The sequence below is a fragment of the Parasteatoda tepidariorum genome, chromosome 6, assembly GCF_982258835.1.
Source record: "Parasteatoda tepidariorum strain Cologne lab strain chromosome 6, Ptep-v5.0, whole genome shotgun sequence".
Taxonomy (NCBI): domain Eukaryota; kingdom Metazoa; phylum Arthropoda; class Arachnida; order Araneae; family Theridiidae; genus Parasteatoda; species Parasteatoda tepidariorum.
Genome location: NC_141760.1, coordinates 46,269,097 through 46,291,615, shown reverse-complemented (window position 1 = coordinate 46,291,615; position 22,519 = coordinate 46,269,097). Strand labels below are relative to the sequence as shown.

Genomic DNA, 22,519 nt, shown 5'->3' with positions numbered 1-22,519 from the left:
TGTCCCTTCAGTCTATCACGTGTAAATGAAGTGATCACTAACTTAAATCACCCCAAACCCTAAAAGAAAGCAATATTGTCAAGGTAACATATTCTGCTGAAGAAAGGTCGAATAGTTCCATCTGGTTCAAGAAATCAGGTTAGAACCAGTTTGCATATGTTAATTAGGAAGCTGCTTCAGAAGAACTAAACAATCCCTCGCACTTCTGGTAAAAAGAAAATTAAAATATTCAGATGTTTGTCACTTGTTTACGCATAACTATAATTGATGCCCCACCCATCTTTGCTGATTTCTGGAATCTTTGTCCTTGAATGCACCGTTAGATTATAAGTATAAATAGATTGGTTTCGGTGTGTTTGTGCATCAAATAGATATCATCTCAGGTGATCTTTGAACGCATCCACCAAAATGATCGCTAAGGTAAGAAATTTCTGAAAATATTAGTTCTGGTTTATACATGATAATAGGCATAAATACTTATGCCCCAATAATTTTCTGTCTTTAGATTTAGTTTTTACAATCCAACTTTTTTTAAAAATTTGCATCGCTAATTATAAGAATACCTTTAAATGATTGTAAAAACCATAAAATGAAATACATTGAATAATTACATAAAGTACTGTTAAACTATCGAAAGTTTTATATTCATAAATAGTTTGATTAAGTAGCATTAAAATTTAGATGGCAGCTTTTAATGTATGTTATATAAAATGTTCGAGTTTGTCTTGCGTATCATTTTGTAGAAAAAATTCCCATAAAATTGACATTATTTAAACAAGTTTTCTCATACCTTATATGTTTTATGTTCAAAACTTTTTATTTGGCAGTACTATTTTTAAAGAAGATTAACATATTGTTATGACTGCAATGAGAAAAAAAGCATGGTCAAAACTATCAAAATATGGTAACATTTACAGTATTTCTGACTGTATGGGAACACCAAAAAGCATGGAAATGTTTACTAAGGCGATTTTGTAATGATTTTTGTAAAATTGACAATAAAATCTAATTTTATTTTATGTGTTAATATGGTAAATAGGATAAAAGTTGGAAATTTGGTTATATTTTATCATGATATCTTAGAGCATGACATAAAAACCATCTATGCAGTTAAATTTGCTTTTCAGTTATATATTTTTTACTAAATTTATAGTAAAACAAACTATAATTATGAAAACCAGAACTTCCGGTAAAACAGTTACCATATGAACGGCAAAACTACCAAATGAATAGTTTAAATACCGTATATTTTGGTTTTATTACCAGAAATATCTTTACTATACAGTACGGTAATTTCACCAAAATTTATTCTCACTGTGAAATAGCCTCTTTAAAAAACATTAAATATTGTTTTAACAAATAACATTTGTTAGAGATTATGTATAAAACAAAAGATCAGTATTACTAAATAGAATAATAATAAAATAATGAATCTCCTGAAATTGTTTTTGGCATAAATTGTTTTTAAAATAAAGATATTTTTACTGTGGAGAAAATACTGTCATAATTATCGAAACTATTAAGTATAGAGTATATTTTAATAACATGAAAGATAAGAAATTTCATTACGTTCTCACAAAAAAAGATCAGAGGGAAAATATCAGCGTAACTCGTGAAAATATCTTTATTTTAATCAGTTTCTAAATTTATATTATCGAAATAGTAAGGCCTAAGACATTGTTTTACAATATAAAGTTGTCTCTTAAGTTAATAGCTTGTAATAATCTCTTTAAGAAATTATAATACGTAACCTTAATTAACTGAAATTCTATGAATAAAAATAGTTCAGAAATAGCCCATGCTTCAGTTTAATTAATCCTTGACCCGTAAATAAAAAAAATTTCTATTTTGAAATTATATAAGGGAAAGAAAATAAATAAAAGAGTAAAAAAGAGACCTATAAATAATCGATAAATCAGAGATATCAGAATTATCATTGAATAATTTCACCCCCCGTGTGAGACATTCCTTTAAAATGAACACGAATACCAACGTCCCATTCAGAATTTTTCTTCAAATATTAAAAAACTGTATATTTATATATTTTTTTTACTAAAATAATTATATAAATATTTAATATTATATATAATGTATTAATGCATTAAAATAATTTTTCATAGATTTATTACAATTAATGGATAGATTAACGCATTGTAACCATCTGCATTCATCTTATCTACATAAAATACATTAACTTTCAAATATTGTGAAAACCTACAAAATATTACAAGAGAATAATTTTGAAGTTCACTATTGTACTGATATGTCACATTTATTTCTGTAAAAAAAAGTTCAAAATTGGATGTCAAAGAACAATTAAGAAATAATCTATTCATTTTACTGTTCAGAGAAAATTGAGTTTTCACTAACTTTTCATTTATTGACAAAAGAGACATTAAATCTTGCTCTATTTATTCTAAAGAAAAAGATTATCAATACTAAATTTGAAAATTATTTTAGACGTTTGGTTCTTACATCGCTCAAAATGTATATTTTAGGAATCTTTATCAAAAATAAAGTTTTATAAGAGAATACAAATCAGGATTATGACATTTTAAAAGAAAAAATTAAAAAGATACCTAAATTTATCAAAACACCATTGAAAAAGGCTGAACTGAAAGAAAAAAAAACTTGTTTGGTTGCAATAAAAAGCAAGTGTGTTGAAAGGTTTACTATGCTTTATATTTTTCAGCAGGTTTACCTCTTTATTGATTCGATATATATTGATATCGTTTCTGTTTCTTCCCTCCTTTAATACTAATTTGCGATCATTAATGTGCTTATAATTATTTGACTTAATTTTTGGAAAAAATTGTAAAATCATATTTAAAGAAATGGTTACGTAAATCTAAAACAACTGCTGTAGTTAAAAAAATTATAAATCCATTGACTATTACTATTATTTATTTATTGATTTATAAATGTCTTGATAGATTGTTTCATAACTCTACAACTACTGAAATGGCATCACAACCTAAAAATGTTGCCATAAATGATGTGCAGGAATTTTAGTAAACATATAAAGAATGAAATTTGAAAATGTGGAGTATATGTTTTTATAGAACAAAAGACATTAGAATAAGCAAACTTTTTGTGTCAAAAAATATTTTTAAGTATTTATTAATTCAATAAAATAATGGTTATTGGTTTCTCTTTTTTGTAGACAATTATCTTGTGCGCTGCACTTGCAGCTGTAAACGCCAATGTTCTTCTATCAGCTCCTCTTCTTAGTACAGGAGTAAGCAGTAACGTGAGAAAACAAGACGTAAGGATTGTTATTTCTCTTAATATGTGGTAAAAGTTTAAAAAAAAATGTAACTGTTGTAATTGTAATTGCTTAAGGAAACATAACGTAGGAATTGTTATTTCTCTTAATGTAATGATGAAAGTAAGAAAAAAAAACTTTAAACATTTTTATTGTACGGAAGACATCGAGTTGACATACTCTTAAAAATTTTGAAAAGGAAAAAAAAATAATATCAGTCAATGAAATCAGTCCCATATATTTTTATAATTCTAAGAAATATCTTCCTCAATCATGTAAAAGACGATTTCGTAAAAAAAAAACACAGTATAAACTCCATATTATTTTGCATCATATCATAATTAGGAACTTAAAAATAGAACTTTGTACTCAAAAATAAAGCAAAAAAAAACTATTACTTTATTTTTAAGTAGCATATACTTGAAAATACTCTGCCAACAGCAAAACATCGATGTTATGATTTTATCAGGCTTGTCATATTCTTAAATTTTATTTCTTCCTGCGCTAATAGGAAAACTAAATTAGAGTTATTATTGCTTTAAAAAGCGTTACAAAGAAATAACTTGTAGATATACTTATACTCTTTTTAACACATATTGACCTCACGTGATAAATACGTCACGCGAATTACGAGAATTCTGTCATTTGAAACAGAACTGTTTTTACATCAAGCAATTGTTTTTCATTCTTTTCAAAACTCAAGTGCTAACAGGAAGAAAATATTTATTTAAATAAAAAAAAATTAATAAAAAAAAACTCTTTTTTAATATGAGCTTTTTTTGCGTCACACATAAAAACTCAGGTGTAAAAAAATTTACAACTAATTCATTTTAATCATAATTTTATCTATTAAATATCTTGATGAAAAGATATCAGATCTTATGTTGTTTTAAGTGTATGTTTATACTTTTAAGCGACAAAGTTCACTTTAAAGCAGAATTATTGAATTGTAACAGCGCATCGTTTCTCTTTTTCTGTTTTTACTGCCCCTGATGATGAATTCTATTACATACTCCATTTATATAATTATGTTGTTAATTATGCTATTTTCTCAATAGGGTTTAGGAAACTACGCATTTAGCTATGGAATCGCCGATGGAATTGGAGCCACCAATTCTAGATCAGAAAGTGGAGACGCCGCTGGAAATAAAATTGGATCATATACTCTCACCGACATCGACGGAAGAGCTAGAAAAGTCAGCTATGTTGCTGACGCTGCAGGATTCAGAGCGTCTGTCAGCACAAATGAACAAGGAACCGCCCTCAGCGCCCCAGCAGCCGCAGTCATCAACAGCCCTTACGCTCCACCAATAGCTCCAGCAGTTGCTCCCGTAGTGCCAGCTATTGCTCCCGCTCTTGGCTTAGCTCCTTTGATTCCAGCTGTTGCACCTAGCGTTTCCTCATATAGCAGCGTGGTTGGCCATGGAGCCATTCTTGGAGCACCCGGTATTCTTGGAGCTGGTATCATTGGAAAGCCTCTAATTTGGTAAAATTATGGATCTGTAGGTGAGAATATAAGATGGTTATTTGATACTTTACTTAAATAATTCTTATAACAGTTAATAATTTTTATAACAGTACATAAATTTAATAACAGTTATTAATTATTCTTGTATCAAAATTTCTAGAAATAAAACATACACAATTTAGCGTATAGAGTTTGTGCTCTATTCAAGAAAATTACTAAACTATTTAAATAAAAAAAAAGGATAGCTATGAAATATATAAAAACTATACAAAGATGATGGCAAAATTCCGAGGTTAAAAATGTGTTTTAGCACGCTAATTCTGGTCAAAACTACCAGAACATGGTAAAATTTACCGTGTTTCTGGCTCTAGGGGAACATCTAATAACTCGGATGGTTTTACTTTAATGATGGTTTTGGTAATATTAACAACAAAATATGGTTTTATAATAAGCGATAAAATTTAGTAAATGCGGTAAAATTTGGTAATTTTATCATGATGCCTTAGAGTGGAGTTCTCCAACCCCCGCGCAGCCCAAGGAGCAATAAATTATTTACACTTAATTTACTGTGGAGTATTTCTCCACGTTTCTACAACTTTCCGTGGACGAGAAGTTAACCGGGAGCTGAAGGACGTCACTGAAAGCCACACAAATACTGCTTTTGTAATTATGTTTTATTTTGAAGGCATGCAATAAAATTATTAAATGTAAACAATCTGAAATCTAAGCAATCGACATACCCCCTCAGAGGGCTGAGGTAAAATTATCAAACGTTAAACGGGTCATAGCGGTAAAAAGGTTGGAGAGCACTGACTTAGAGCATGGCATAAAAATCATTCTTTACTTTTCAGTTTTTTTTTTTTTTTTTTTTTTTTTTTTTTTTTTTTACTAAATGTAATGCAATAAGAAGTATTAATTTAAGAGTAAATTTTTCCAGTAAACGGTTACCGTTTGAGCGGGAAATTACGAGATGAAGGGTTTAAATACCATATATTTTGTTTTTATAAACCAGAATTATATTTCTTTTTTTTTTCCTTTTTTTTTACTTGAAATGTCATTACCGTACAGTGTGGTGATTTTACTAGAATTTTTTTCTGCATGCAGCTTTAACTGCAATATCGCGCAAATTGAGGCAAATTTCAAAAAGCGTCAAGTTGCACCATATTAACGAGCTAGTTAATACTTCTTAATTTAACACGATACTGAGATTTAACTTTAAAAAATTCATAATTCAACTTATTAGCACATTAAAGTTACAGCAAATATTTACGGCATAATAGTTTACAGTACCGATATTATATTTTCACACAAAAAAGTGCACATATTACGGATAAAAAACTTCATTTTTTTAAAGTTATATAAAAGCAACCCTAACTAATATGTTTTCATTGTTTTTTTACTTCTTAATTAATTTCCATCAGATAGGCAAAGTAATAAAATATATTAACGATAAAAACTCCATTAACTTAATTTACTCTCATAGTAACAACGTTTTCAATAACTTGTAAAGACTTGAATATTAACGTTTCAAATTTTGACGTAATATTTATATTTCTTAGTCTTTGTAAAGACATTTCATTGACTTCTCCTTATTTTAAATATTTTTTTAGAATGCACGAGAATCTGGAACTGTGTGATTAAAGGACACCTCCACAAATGGGGCCAAAATATGTGATCAATATAAGTGTCTGTTATGTATCTAAAATTTGTTTTTCTAAGTTTTGACATGTCTTTCATTAGGAATTAATTATTTTACAAATAAATATTATATATTTGCCAGCAATTTCGTCTTTTTCTTTTGTTCTAAATATATGGGAATTAAAGTTTAAAAATATTCCAATTCGTCAATTAATAAAACAATCAAAATAGGCTATCATTCTTCAAATAAACTATTTTTAAAGTTTTAGAAAAAATAAGGCTTTAAAAAAATAAATTCTAAATAAAAATGTAAATAATAATCAGAAGTATTTTTCTACTTACGAGTTTTGAAGTACTATTCTATTACCCTGAATTTAAACTTGCAAGCACTTTTATAGCTATTAGCAAGATAATACACATTTTTCATATCTTACTTTAATATTATATATTTATCACAATTTAATATTCAACTAAACCTTTAAAAATAAAGAACTGTTACAGCAGCCGGTTTTGGTCCAGCATTGCGCATCAGCCGCTTTTTATTTCACTGACAATTCGGTTCCACCCATCTGAAACCGTATGACCTTTCTTCATAATGATATGTCAATGTCTTATCTTAAGCATTGCCCCCATCGGGGACAAAAACAAACCGTTAGGAACCTAAAACAGATATTTAATATGTGCTCGTGTTATATGACATGCAAAATGATTACTAAAACAATAATAACAGTTTTCATTATAATAATAAATCAAAGAAAATTAAGAATAAAATGAGCAAAAAAAACTTCTTTTTTTTTAAAAAAAAAATAGGATTTTTTTTATTTATAAACCCTGTTGATTTTTTTTTAAAACACCAAACTTAAACAATGAAATAAACCTAATGCCATGACCACTCCTTAAAGAAGGATTATATTCTATTTGCTCTATAGGCGGCGTTTAATGAATATATTTTTCACTTGTAAAGATAAATACATTAAAATAACAATAATAATAAATAAATAAGTAAAAAAAAATGAACCACTTACATAAGAATTATGTTTGCTGAAACAGGGAAAAATACATTACCGTTATAATCGATAGATGGCGCTCATTGCTTTATTTAAAAATCAAACATTTATTTTTTAGCTCACTTTTCTATCTCTAAGTCGGTATGGGTAAACTCTTCAATGATCAGTGTGTATATAAGTTCCTGATTTGTTTATTTTTTATTCAGTTTCGTGGATTCAATTCACGGATCGTTAATTATTAAATATATATATATATATATATATATATATATATATATATATATATATATATATATATATATATATATATATATATATATATATATATATATATATATATATATATATATATATATATATATATATATATATATATATATATATATATATATATATATATATATATATATATATATATATATATATATATATATATATATATATATATATATAATATTAATTTTGAAATTGGTCATCATGAATAAGCTTCTTTAACAGAAAAGTAAATGAAACCCATTAACATGTTACAAGTAATAAACAGCAATAAATATTTTTTCAACGTAATTATACATTTTTTAAAATGTGCTTTACATTTAGTTGATTGATTTTATAAAAGTCAAATGATCAATCTTATTTTATTTCGCATTAAGTTGGGAGAAGAAGCTATAAAATAAATAAATAAATTGAAATATATATCAATATTTATCTAAATCGAAACATTCATCCACTTGAATCCTTTTAAGTGGAATAGTTGGATAAATTTATTTCTGGAATTTCAATTTTGAATTTCTGTCCATTCTTTTTGTTTAGATTTTATTAAATAAATTGGTATAGAAATTTAAATTAAAATAGATAAATGTAGATAATAATAAGCAACACAGTTTTAATATTGTCATTTTTATTTTTAAATTTAAATTGTGCATTTACAATTCCAAAAGAGGACTAAAACGAGGCTATGTTGAAAAACTAAAGTACAGTAATCTATCCCATTTTTTACTTAATACTGTAAAAAAAATTCCGCATCAAATTATAGTATGATGGATGCTTTACCGTGAAATATTATATCATAATTTTTACAGTAATATTTATTTAATTAGAGCGGCTCTGAGATTTCAGGGTAATTATTACTGTCCAAATTACGGCATATCCAGACTTTTTGTTCCGTAACATGTTCCGAGAAAAATGGATTTTACGGTAAAAAGTATCGGCACCCAGAATTATGGTAATTTTACTCTAATTTGATCAGGAATTTTTTACAGTGCAAAACATGACATTAGTAAGAAACCTTTTAAAGTTTTCGTCGTTCTTTAAAGCTAATTCGTTTTTTTAAGGTTAATTGTGGGTATCAAAACGGATTTATATCTTTAAAAAAGAAAAAAAAATTAAAAAGAACGAAAAATTTTAAAAAATAATATTTGAAAGCTATTTTGTTTAATACTATATAAAAAAATTCCTTTACAAGAATATTTCAACCCTTGTTTGAGCAGTGCATTTAATCTTTAAAAGATTAAAAATTTGACTATTGTAATGTTCTGATTCATTTTAAAATATAATTTTCACAAAGTCTTTTATCAAATCGAAATAATTTTATAAGAATACCCTTTTTTTCTAAATATGAAATAGATTTTTAATTGAGCATAAATAACATTATCGCTGCACATAATATTTATACAATAAAATTTACACAAATTAGTAAATAATTTTGAAAGCACATTCGTTAATTTTTACGAATAGCTATATGAATTTGATACGTGTTTATATGCTTTAGTAAAATCTACAATTTGAGATGAATTCGAAAAAATAAAAATTTAATTATAGTTTAAAAACTATTTTGTTGAACACACATATTAAATAAATAACATTATTCAATAAATGTGTCATTAAAAAATTTCTTAAGCTACTCTTTTAATTTTTAGAATATTTAAATGTGCCAATTGTAATGTTCAGGTTCTTTTCCTCAAAAAAATTTATTTTGAGGGTTATATCAAGCGGTTTTTCTTGTATTTTAAGAAGATTTGATTTTTTATATGGTGAAATTAACACTATTTCTCAACCATATTATTTTTAAAAGTAACTTATTACATGTTAGCGCCTTCATTTTCAGTATAATAACTTAAAATTTCTTAAATTAAATTATATATTAAAAGTGTTCCTGCTGATGTAGTATTTGATTAAGCTTATGTTTTACAAATTCCGTTATCACAATTCATAGATGAATTATAAAACTCAAATTTAATATTAATTTTTCCCCCCAAAAATAATCAATTTTACGACAAGAAACAAAAATGATCGTTATTATTTCTGATTAATTTTGTTTCTGAAGTAATAATTAGTTTTCTGATTAAAAATAATTTAAATTTTCTTCCTCGTCTCAATTATCACATGATTGATGAAAAGAATGAAAAAAAACTGGAAACAATATATGCGGAGAAATACTTGTCAATCAGGAAAGTTATCTTTAAAAAGCGACATCATTGAGTAAAGAAATATATGGACAAAAATACTGATCGCATAGAGGCCTCATTTCGCTTATGAAACTATGAATAAATAAAATTAATCTTATGAAAATCATTTAAAAAGAATCATTAATTATTTTTTGCTGAAATTATTTTTTGTTGAAAAATTAATTATTTCCTATGAATCAGAAATCATTAACAAAAATGTACATACGTCATTAAAAGATAATTGTTATCTCACCGTTTCGTGAGTTCTTAATGATCAGAAAAAATCATATATTGTGATCATTAATAAGTATCGAATATCCTTAAATATTTGGCTATTGTCAGCATATAATTGAAAAATTTTTTTAACGGTATTTACACGCAAATAATTCATTGAACCCGTATTTAATGGTATTTATCTCTGACTCTAATTTATCATCCTTTTTTAATGTTATTCTATGTTATTTACTAATTTCTAAAGTTGTTGTTTAGATTATAATTCAAAATAAAAGTCTAAAAGCTTTACGTTTTGTTTCTTTATAATATTATAAATAAATTCCGTGATATTAAGTTTCTTTGTAACATTTTATATTAAAAATAGTATTTAGTTGCAGTTTTGTAATTATAAAATAAATGTCCCTTTCCATTCGTGGTATTCAACACCATAGATGTAAAACTGAGTAAATGCACTTGAAATAATGAATACAATGCAAATGTATTGAATTAAAATAATAAGAACTTAATATTTATTTGAACTAGTATTAAGAGCTAACATTTCACTCTACTGTTAAAAATTCTTTTCAGAAAATTTTTTTAACTACTTTTTAAATGTATAAATAATATAAGAAGTTCAAAAAAAATTGTTTGGATAAAGTTGAAGGCAAAATCAATAGGTCTTTATTGGATACCTAAAAAAATGGAAAATGTATGTTACGTATATATGCGTCAATAATGGTGTGTCTAGGATCACTTAACTAAATAATTTTTAACTTCGATATAAATATGTTTATAGTTTCTATTATATTATATTCAATATATTATATTCTATCTATTTATATTATAGAATCCCAGTCAAGCAATCTAAAAGGGGGGGGGGTGCATTATTCTACTGAAATGTTCACATGTGCTAAGATCACCACCTTCTACGTCCCCCTTCCCTACACACACACGGGTAAGAGGTTTAGTATGAGTACTTTTTTATTCGATATGGATCCTCTTGTGAACCCAAATCACTCCACTCGGTCACCACTTCTTTTAGAATGTATGAAATCATTGCAGCTTTGTCACTATTAAAGTGATTTTAAATTAAATAATTTCGTTTACAAAATATTTTTATTGGCAGAATAGGACTATTTTCCTAATGTAATACCTATATCCCGCCTTTCAATGTAATTTTACTCGCTTATCTTTAATTACATACATTAATTAAATTTGTTAATTATGAAATTTTCATAAATAAAAATGCATTATTTATGTTATTTTATGGTAAATATCATATCTGCCTTTTGAACCTTCATCTTCCACCTTTAGTGAGCAAAGTTTTCAACAGAAAATTACATATTTACATGATATAATAATTTATAATAAAATATTACAGTATTGCTTAATTAAATAAAAATAAAAAATAAAAACACTCCTTTGAGCGCTTTTATCTTGAACTTATGGTTCTTTCTAGGTATTAGGTACTAGGGTTTATTCCGTGCTTGATAAAAAAAAAATATATAAAAAACAGTAACTAAATTTCGAAATATTTTAAATTGCTAACAGCAATTCAATGAATAACTTTTATTAATAAATAGTTCTTAAGTCTGAAAGCTCTTGTACTTTGTAAATTGATTTTCAACTAAGAAAAAGTAAAAAGTGCAAATCAAATATTTAAAATCATTTTTTGAGGAAATACGAAATAAAGCTTAAAAAGCTACACTAAAATAAAATAAGAAAACTTAAGTAAAAAGGAAAATAGCTTTTGCAGTTTCAAATAGTTTAATACTTGTAGATTAAAAAAAAATTTTTTTTTGACAATTTTTTATTCAACCTCTCTCTCCTCCTCCTTACGATGCTCTGACATTTTTCAGCACTGCAACACTGGATATTGTTATAACGCAAAAAGCTTTTATAAAAACTAAGCTTATACTAAAATTATCTAATGTTAGAATAAACAGATCCTGTTAATTTGATTATTTTTTAATTATTTATAAACTACTTTTTTTTACAAAATTATTCTGATTTAGGATACACTCAGCATAGTATTTATTTTTATACAGTAATAATTTTCACCCTTTTTTTAGGAACTTGTGAACAATCATAAATATAAAATAAACAATGCTCAATAAAAGATAGTATCTATTTAGTCGTTTGAAATTTTAAACATCAACATTAGCTTAAACAAAATCAAAATATTTTTTAAGAAAATATTTTTTCAAGAATCTACATTTATTTCGTCTTTAAGAAGTAAGAAGTTTTTATTCTATTTTCCGTCTGAAAAAAGAAAAATAATTAATAAGTATTAAAGCAATTCAATATACAAGTATAACTTTTAGTCGTATACTTTACTTTATAAGTTCTTATTAAAACTAAAAATTTATCTTGCTGCTTGACAAATTGCTGCTTTACAAATTTTTTTCCAGGAATGCTTCTCATTTATAACTAAATAAAGTATTCAATAAAAATGTACGAACTTAAGCCCAATTTTAAAATAAATTTTTAAAAAAATATGATGTAGAAATTTTATTGATGCTGTCATGAGTTTTTAAGTACTTTATGAGAGATTATGGGAAGAGTATTAATTATTTACCCAGCAAGCATGTACTCTTACGCCTGATGATGCTTATTAAGTTTAACCTTTTTTTTTAATCCTTCGAATAAATTTTGGAGTGATAAAAACTGTAAATTTGCAGTTTTTTTTCTAATTTAACATTTCTTTGGCTTTTTAATATGATCTTCAAAAACATGCTTGGGGAATACCCAGTTCTACATTCGAGAGAAAGAGTGAAATTCAAGAGTTTGAAATTTAAAATTTAAACTATATAAACAAGCAATTAAAAGATACTATTTTAATGATTTTTATTATGCAAGCCTTTTCATGTTATGAATGAATATCAATTTTAATTTTTACTCAGCTTAACTAACTTTACTTGAGCCGCGATGGCTCAGTGGCTAGAATGTTCATCTTCCAATTGAAGTGAACTGGGTTCGACTCCCAGCAATGGCTGGTGGATACAAATTCCGCATCTAGCTTCACCGACCACAGTGCAGACGTGAAATATCCTCAGTGGTAGGCGGATCATGGGTTGGAGTCCCCTTGTCGTCAGGCTAACCGTCGGGGTTTCCATGGGCTTCTTCTCAATGTAACGCAAATGCGGGTTAGTTCCATCGAAAAGTCCTCTACAGTCCTGTACAAAGTTCTCTACGCAAATTTCTCTCACTACTTGATCCAGGGGTTTCCTTCTCTTCTGGATTGGGTTCAAAATCACAAGGCCACGTAGTTGAACATTAGTAGTCGCATACCCAAAATTGGGTCTGTTGTTCAACGACGGCTATAAAATAAAATAATTTACTTTACTTAACTAAACTTATTTTTTTACCACTTCATTGGTAATTCTTTCCACTGTTGATATCAATCAGATATGAGTGATGTAAACAATCTGGGGTTTAGTCTCTAATACATTTAAAACGGTGTATAAAAGAAGTTAACTTATATAAGGTGAGATATTGAAAAAGACTAAGTGAATATGATAAACATAATAAATGCCCAGGACGCGCGTCCTAGCGAGTGACAGCGAGCAAGACGCGGAGCTGCCTAAAGTTTTAAATAATAATACTCTGAAATAGCTACAAAGCCAAATATTGTAGGAAGAAAGTATAATTATTATGAATAATACTTTGTTATAATTTTGAATTTGGTTTCAAAAAAAACATCGGACTTATGTCTATAAATAATGTATGGAAATGAATGTAATAGTCAGTTTTCTTCATGGTTTTAAAAACGCATAAAATATTTCAAAAGAGAGAAGACATCTTTATTGAAGTTTAGCAAATTTGAAGTCTTAAGAACCCTTTAAAGATTAAGCTACAATTAAGCCTACTTTTTTCAACAAAAAAAAAGAAAAAAAATACGAAAAAAATTATTTATTAATATATATATTTTTTTCACTTTTTCCGCAGGGTTCATCAACCATGACGATTTGCTTCCACTTTTTTTTTCCCGTGATCCTCCACTGATTACCGGTAAGGCTCGCTTCATTTCTCTAGATTATTATCACATTTTGAAGATGTAATTTTTTCAGACTGTTTTCAAACATTTTTAGAATTTATTTCCGGCATTTTGGTAGTTTTACTCTATAAGAGTGGACATTTCTAAAATGAATTTGGAAGTTTCAGAAAGTTGACGCTAACTGCGAAGAAGGATTTATTCTACTTCAAGCGCTTCAATGCTTTTTTTTCTTGTATTTACCTTAAACAACACCTCTTTAACCTTTTAAACTTTACAGGTTAACAATCTGCGAAATTAGAGAGACTGCAGTTTTCTGCTTAAATTAATTATCGTATATGAAGAACGGAAAAAAAAATTTTGTGAAAATATCAAACTGTATGGTAAAGACATTTCTGTTAAAAAATATACCACAATTCTGGTAATAAAACCAAGATATTTGGTATTTAAGCCATTCATATGGTAACAGTTCCTGTTCGTAGCGGTTTATTGAAAATTCTGGATTTTTAATTAGTTCTCATTACCACACATTTACCACATGTTTTGAACTGAATAAATGGTTTTTACTCCATGCTCTAAGATATCATTAGAAAAATTGCCAAATTTTACCACATTTAACAATTTTTTATCATATATTATAAAACCATATTTTATTGTTAATTTAATCGTTACCAAAGAACTTTGAAAAATTGCAGAGCTTTTCGGCGCTCTGATAGAACCAGAAACACGGTAAATTTTACCACATTCTGACCATAATTTTTTTCTCAGTGAATGACTTCATCTCTTCAAAAAAGAGTACTTTGATTTAAATTTTAAAAAAAAGTCTTTTAGCCCAGATTTCTTTTAGATTTCGAAGACTTGGCGGACGCGAAATAATTTTCATGTCATCTTTATATTCTGTCAAGTGCTTTAATTAGCAAAATTAATTATAGTAAATTACCAGACATGATTCAAGAAATATAAAATATGGCTAGACTAATAATGGTAGCTTTAAACTAACTCAAGTGATTTAATTAATAAATTAACATTGATTATCAAACATGATTAAAATAATATGAAACTGATAGCAAGTTCACTATTAGTTTCTAAACGCCTCAAGTGTTTCAATCGACTGTATTATAACTAACAGACAGGCGTAAATCACAAACGGTTTGTAATCATGAAACTGTAATAAATTTTATGATATTTCACCGTATTCCCTAGTTTCCAAATCTAATGTTTTTAAGTCAAAACAAACTGCTGCTTTTATTTAAGTTCATAAAAACGCGTAAGTCACACGAACAGAAACTGTGAGACATCTTCTATAAAAAAAAAGGAAGAGTTAAGCAGTGTTTTTGTGATTATATTAAAAATTACATTTTATTTTTAATTTTATCAAAATCATGAATTTTACCATTGGTAAATATTACCGATCTTTTTTATATTCCCACACTGACTGGCATTTTAAAATATATCTCATATTTAAGCATATAAATAGAACTGTTAAACAATACGTTTACAATTACTAAATATTTTTAACAAGCTTTTTTGTGCATATGAAATTATACAACTTATTTGGAAATATTTTTTTCGTAATTTCTTAAAACATTTATGTATTTATCAGTGAAAGAATTTACTAAGAATTTAACCTTCACCTATTACAACCAGCCAACTCCCACAAAATACCTGTCCTCTTTTTCCTTCTCTTTTTTAATTGACGTAAGAATCTGAAAGTTTCAACTATAATCAGAAGACTTTAGTTAAGCAGAAGAAATTAAACTTGTTTCGATATTGCTCTTAAGCGAACAAAGATAAATATATTTTAATGTTTTTAAGTCAAAAAGTAGGAGCATGATCAATTTTGTTAAATTAATACTATAGTTATTGTAATACAATAGCGCATTATATATGATCCAAATGCATTAATAAATAATGTATCATTATTAATGAATTATGTTAAATTTGTGAATTAAATGTATATTACCAATAACAATAAAATGAAGAGTTAGTGATTTCAGTATCCTCACTAACCTTTTGACTCAAATATTGATTAACTCCTTTTTGACTCGAATATTGTTTAACTCCTTTTTGACTCGAATATTGCTTCACTCCTTTTTGACTCGAATATTGTTTATGCTATAACTATGAAACTTATTAGGTGGAAGGGACAATTTCAATCCATAATCCAAGAATTTTTATTTAGTCCAATTAAGAAGAATGCGTGAGAAATAAACTTTACTTATTGGATTGGCATTACGCATCGTAGCAATTTCATCTGCAAACGATTATTATTTTGTAAAAATAATAATCGTTCTCAAATGCTTCACGCGTTGTCCTTTTTATTTAAAACTAGCCGCTAAAGGCGGCCAGCTGTCCGCCACGCTAAAGGTTTTCACAAATAAAGTTTTTTAAAACATAGCAGGAAATCTGAAAATTAGTGGATAATTAAAGTGTTCCTGTCCTGCAATTTTGTCTTCATATCCAGTTCTGTTGCAGATGTGTTATAGCTCTTGAGGATGTTTGAAGATGTAACTTTGGTATGGTAACATAAGGCCTATGGTAACCTAAGGCCTATGGTAACCTAACCTATAATATAACTATCAGGTGGAGACTTGTTTTTTTTTTTTTTATTTAAAAAAAAGGCCTTCTTGGTCTAGATACTTCTTGGGCTCTAGAATTGCTTGTCGAAACTCGGTCATGTTCCATCCTTCTTTGACGTTCCACAGACGTTTCTTGGGCCCTTCTTCTTCCTTGAGAATCTCTTAATATCCTTTTTTTTGACAAAATACAAAGTTTTTTGGAAGGCGGTTCTGCCATCATGTCAGTAATCGGGTTTTTAAGAAGTCAACGAATACTTTAGAACATACTATGAAAGCAAATCATGAAACTTCAGTATTAAAATCTAAGTGCTTACCTGCAAACTGAAACTTTCTGAAATAACTAATTACATTTAATAAAAACTGTTAAAATAAAGAATAGAAAAACCAAAGAGATCCAAGGTAAGTGTGATCGTTCCTTCAAAAACAATTTCATTCCTATTTTATATATTATATGGCTACAACGCTTAAGAAAAAAAACTAAAGTGCTAAATACATGAAAAGAACACAAAAACGGGGGAAAATATACTTGAGGGTGCCCCTTGGCGAAATCGGCGACTTATGTTTGGCGTCTTACTTGGTTGCCAGAACTCCGTGATAACAAGAATAGCGGCCAAAACATAGTGATATTTCAATGAAACAATTGAAAATTTAAACAAAGCTTTTTAAAATTGCAGTGAACAGAATAGAATCAAAATTAATAAACCCACTAAAATGCATTTTGAATCGAAAAAATAATTAATGGAGTAAGCACAGAAAGAAAAAGAGAAAAATAACTCACTTCTTCATTAAGCTTGAATATCTTCAGATTTTGGTGCACAGAATTCTCTAATTGCAGTTAGGTACTGTCTAAACTACGATCCCTTTCTAATAGATCTTTTTATGTTGGGAGCATTTGAACCTTTCACACGACCCATTCAAATCCATCTGATCAATCTTTACGTTCAACCAGAGACATATTTCCCACAAATAGGACATTTATATCTATTACTAATTAAGCCTTCATTCATACACCAGTCAATCACTACTTTTTTTCCTTTGTTATTCAAATCGTACAGAAACTTAAGATTTGTCTTATTGACAGTATTCATTTTTAGTACCAGAAGCAAAAGTAACCTTACCAGCCAGTATCCAAAGTAGAACTAACGGATCTCTGAAATTACATTTAAAAACAACGCTAATTTCTTAACCAATCAGAATCACGATTAAAATCTAAACTAATCAGAATAACGATTGGTTTTCAACATCGCCCAGCTTGGCGATCAACCTCGATCACAACTTGGCGGGGGCACCTTCAAATATAGTCTACCCCAAAAACGAATTAATTTTTTATGGTATCAATTTCTATTTCTATATAATTTTTTATGGTATCAATTTCTATTTCTACATTGCTACAAAAATTATCGTCTTCGCTTAAGAAAAAAAAATAGAGCGTGGAAAGAAGAAGAAAAACTTATTATAACAATTATGAACAGCGACAAATAAATCAAAGCAAAGCGTTCTATTTACGTATGGAATATGTTGCCACATTTTTAATACAAAAGTTAAACTTTTCTCCACTTTGATAAATGTAAACTAATGCGAACCTTACAATTAAATTATTAATTCCTTCGTATATTATTGGTTTAAGTTGTCGAAATTTAATATTTCAATTGCAAGGCTCGCATTAGCATACATTTATAAGAGATATGCATTTTTTAATAGTTTTTTTAATATGGCTCTTATTTGAAGACGAAAAAGCGTAGATTTTCTTACAAAATGACTGATAACTAAAAAACTAATCCAAATTTTCGAAAAAGAAAAAAAATACTTCTTCATTATGTCAAAACACAATTTTGTGTCAAGTTTCGTGCCTGGGCGAGGCTTCTGGGGCGATATATTGTGATTACAGACAGACACACAGCCGCTTTTATTATTATGTATAGATAACGAGTTTCACTGGAGGCTTATTGTACATACTTTAATAATCTTATAGTCAGTAACTATCTTAGATTCTTAGTGAGGTAAGCACAAGTAAAATTGACTTGGATGGAATGGCGTCACTTAATTAATCTTTCGAATGCTGAATAACAGGTCGATCACTGGTCTAGTGGTTGCTGTAATGGACTACGGGGCCAGTGGTTGTGGGCTCGAATCCCACGGCAGGCATGGATGTAACTTTCTCTCTCACTCTGTGTTCTATGTCCTTTCTTCTGTGTGATTGTGTGAATGTAACCCACCCTATAAACAGGTTTGTTTTTGTATTTCGTGGGCTACGCTACTCCACTGGCCATAAGTGCCCACTGGGTAAGAGAGTAGCAATTCCGGCATTTTTGAGGTCAATGGGAAATAGATACAAGTGCCCGTCATTTTTTTAAAAAAAAATGCGGAGTAAAATCTAGTTTTTGATAAAAACGACACTAAAAGGAAATAGAGATTTATTGTGTTCAAGTTTTATTGAAGAAAAAAAACGTGGAATTATTTCGACATCTATACATTGCTTAATATAAAAATTGGAACATTTATACCTGGCATTAATACTTCGATGAATTCTTAGAATTTTAGAGAATATATATTGCTCAATATTCCTAAAATGTGATACAAAAAGTAATAAACAGGAAAAAAACTACATTCTTTGAATATCAAGTAATGAAAAAGTCTGGCATTAAAATATAATGAAAATTTTTTTTCGAAATTTCGTAAACACGTACAAAATTGTGGTACAAAACTTATTTTGTGTCTTATAATACAAAACTTGAATTTAATTATATATATATATATATATATATATATATATATATATATATATATATATGCTCATATATATATATATATATATATATATATATATATATATATATATATATATATATATATATATATATATATGCACATATATATATATATATATATATATATATATATATATATATATATATATATATATATATATATATATATATGCACATATATATATATATATATATATATATATATATATATATATATATATATATATATATATATATATATATATATATATATATATATATATATATATATATATATATATATATATATATATATATATATATATATATATATATATATATATATATATATATATATATATATATATATATATATATATATATATATATATATATATATATATATATATATATATATATATATATATATATAATTAAATTTAAGTTTTGTATTATAAGACACAAAATAAGTTTTATTAGAAGAGCTTTTACATCCCTCATATAAATTTGAACATTTTGTTAATGTAGTAAAAGTACTGTGTAAATATTATAATGCCAAATAGTATCATAAAATATAAAGTAATTTTAGTTTCTTACTAAGACACAAAAATACGAGATACTAACATAGGCTGCTATTTAATAATTTCCTGAATAATTTAAGAGAGTGGTGAAATAATTGTCTACTAATAAATTTGTAATTAACATATAATATTTTGGAATAATTGTAGTTTTAAGAAGTATCTAAAAAATATCTAAAAGAGATTAAAAAAACTAAATGCAATATTTCTAATAATAAAAGTTAAAATCAATACCCGATTATATGTGCTGTTTAAAATGACACAAAAATATTTATTGTTCATTTTAAATATTTATTTAATATTGTTTTTTGAATTTTTCACTTTTTGAATTTTTCACTTAATTTCTTTATATTTGAGAAGTACATCTATTAAAGTAACCTAAAAGTATAAAAGTACGAATAACCTATTCTTAAACTTGAAATGAAGAAAATTCTTGATAATAATAATAATACACTACATCGAAATATCAAAAAAATATTTATCTACATCAATAACCAGTATTGGGTGGTTTAAGCAGTTCGATTTTTTGTAAGGAAAATTTTTTTTTAATATCTTAATTTTCTATTATTTATATAAGTACCTTAACTGCTAATGTGAATCTGTGTTACTTCAGTAAATGCATATAGATGTAACTTTTAATTGTTTATGCATTTATTGCTCTTATGCAAAAATATATTTATAAATAATTAATATTAGTAAATTTAAAGTTCTATCATAATGTTTCTAAAATTTTTTAAAATAAAGCAAAGAATTACCTGTTCTGTTTTGATAGTTTTCACAAATAGTTTCACAGATAGTTTTTAAAAATTGTAAGCCTAGGACAAGTTAAGATCAAAACTTTATCTGTTTTTTTTTATCTTGTTAAACAGTACAAGATTAGTAATGTATATTTAATATAATCCAAAGCATAAATGGGAATGAAATGCTTTTTTAAGTTTTATATTTTCATTGACCGTTTTTTATTATTTTAATTTTATTTTTTTGCTATCATCGTAATAATTTCAAGATACAATGCTTTAATAAAAGAGAATAATTAAAAAGTATTGAGAAGTATTCAAAAACCATTTTAAATATTGTCAATATATAATATTTAATTTAATGCTGATTTTTTATAAGCATTGTTATAGTTTAAGCCTCGTTGTTTTAAAATAAATTTTAAAAAAGGAGTTTATTTTTTTTATTGTTAAACCGCTTGTTCTGAATGTTATCTTTAGTTCATTATTTGATGTGTATATAGGTATGTAGCCCATTTGACATCTTTAGTCCTTTCATTTCATTATTTAAAGAATTTTGTTTTTTTTTTGGCAGAAAAAATATATTTCCTTACAAATTTCATATAAGCCTACATAGGAGAGTTTATTCTCTTACTTGCGCAACTAATATATCATTTTGACTTTAAATTTTTATTTACATGTGAAGTTGTTTATTTTTAACTAATTTTCAAATTGACTTTTAGATTTTACAAGCTCTTTTGATTTTCCCTTCTTCTGATTTTGCAAGCCCTTTTGGCTTTTTATTTTACAATTTACTTGATTTTATTTTGTTTTTTCCCTTAGACTTATCTATCTCAACACCTTTTAACTCTTTTTTTTCTCATTTTTAAAATCCTCTTAGTTGCCTTATATGCTTTCTCCCCTAGCATGACTTTACTTTTCTATGGTTTACTTACTATGGATTTAATTTTGTAGTTGCCGCTAACCCACTTTAAGTGGTGAATTATTGTGTAACTTATTTGTTTGTATCATTGCATATTATGTTATGAAACTTAATCTTTCTTAAATTGTGAATTTAAAAATTACGTCATATGCCCTATTAAGGGCAGGTCGGTTATTTTATTTTATTTTATTTACGTGTAAAATTGAAATGTAAAGTAATGTATAACATATTGAAAATATAAAGGTTTTTTTTATTGTGTAAGCCTGTTTTTAGAACGAAAGTGGATATTTTTTTATTGATTACTGATAATATTAATTATTAGTTAAAAAAAAGTTTTCCCAATTTTACTTTATTATAACTTAATTACTTATCAATATTTCGATTTTCTTTCATTTTTACGAAGCATGTTTTTTTATACCGTTACAATAACTTCTTCATACTGAATAGTTTTAAAGCCTTCCACTTTCAACTATTACAATATACGAGGTCTGTTGTATGATTTGTTTTAATATTTGGGAGAGCTCTCTCTATAGGCTTTAAGCTCCAAGCTCTATAGCTTGGATTAAAGCTTTGATTCGACGAGATACTGATTTAATTTTTTTTTATTTGTACACTCCTTATTCTATATGTATGCATAACATTAGTGTGGGAAAAAATTATCCTTCATTTCTACAACAAAATTATGATTAAGCCTTATCGGTACACTGCCGAAACAACTAGAATTTTTATCTAAGTACTATATCGCACTAACACTGTTGTATAGTACACTCCCGATTATCCGTGCGCGGATTATCCGGTTTGCGGATTATCCGTGCTCATTCCGGAGTCACACAGAAAATATAAAGAGAAACATTTTCAAGATTAAAAAAATTTGATTCATGAAGTTATAACACTACCAAATTTTTGGAAGCAATATTCGTTATTGGATTG

General features: G+C 26.8%; 2 protein-coding genes across 2 annotated transcripts in view; one reads left to right on the top strand and one right to left on the bottom strand.

The window, feature by feature from the left end:
• The window catches only part of LOC107443422 (uncharacterized), a 48,026-nt gene that overhangs the window by 23,343 nt on the left and 2,164 nt on the right, over positions 1–22,519 (bottom strand). The window lies entirely within an intron of this gene.
• On the top strand, positions 272–6,516 carry LOC107443431 (adult-specific rigid cuticular protein 15.7). The gene is made up of 4 exons (XM_071178715.2): positions 272–420; positions 3,164–3,265; positions 4,324–4,771; positions 6,344–6,516. The coding sequence occupies exons 1-3, from the start codon at positions 409–411 to the stop codon at positions 4,753–4,755; spliced, it is 546 nt and encodes a 181-aa protein (XP_071034816.2). The 5' UTR covers positions 272–408; the 3' UTR covers positions 4,756–4,771; positions 6,344–6,516.

Bases quoted from the DNA above. Each gene is read 5' to 3' on its own strand.
- LOC107443431 (XM_071178715.2), top strand. The intron at 3,266-4,323 runs GTAAGGATTGTT...TTTTCTCAATAG, and splicing joins GTAACGTGAGAAAACAAGAC to GGTTTAGGAAACTACGCATT.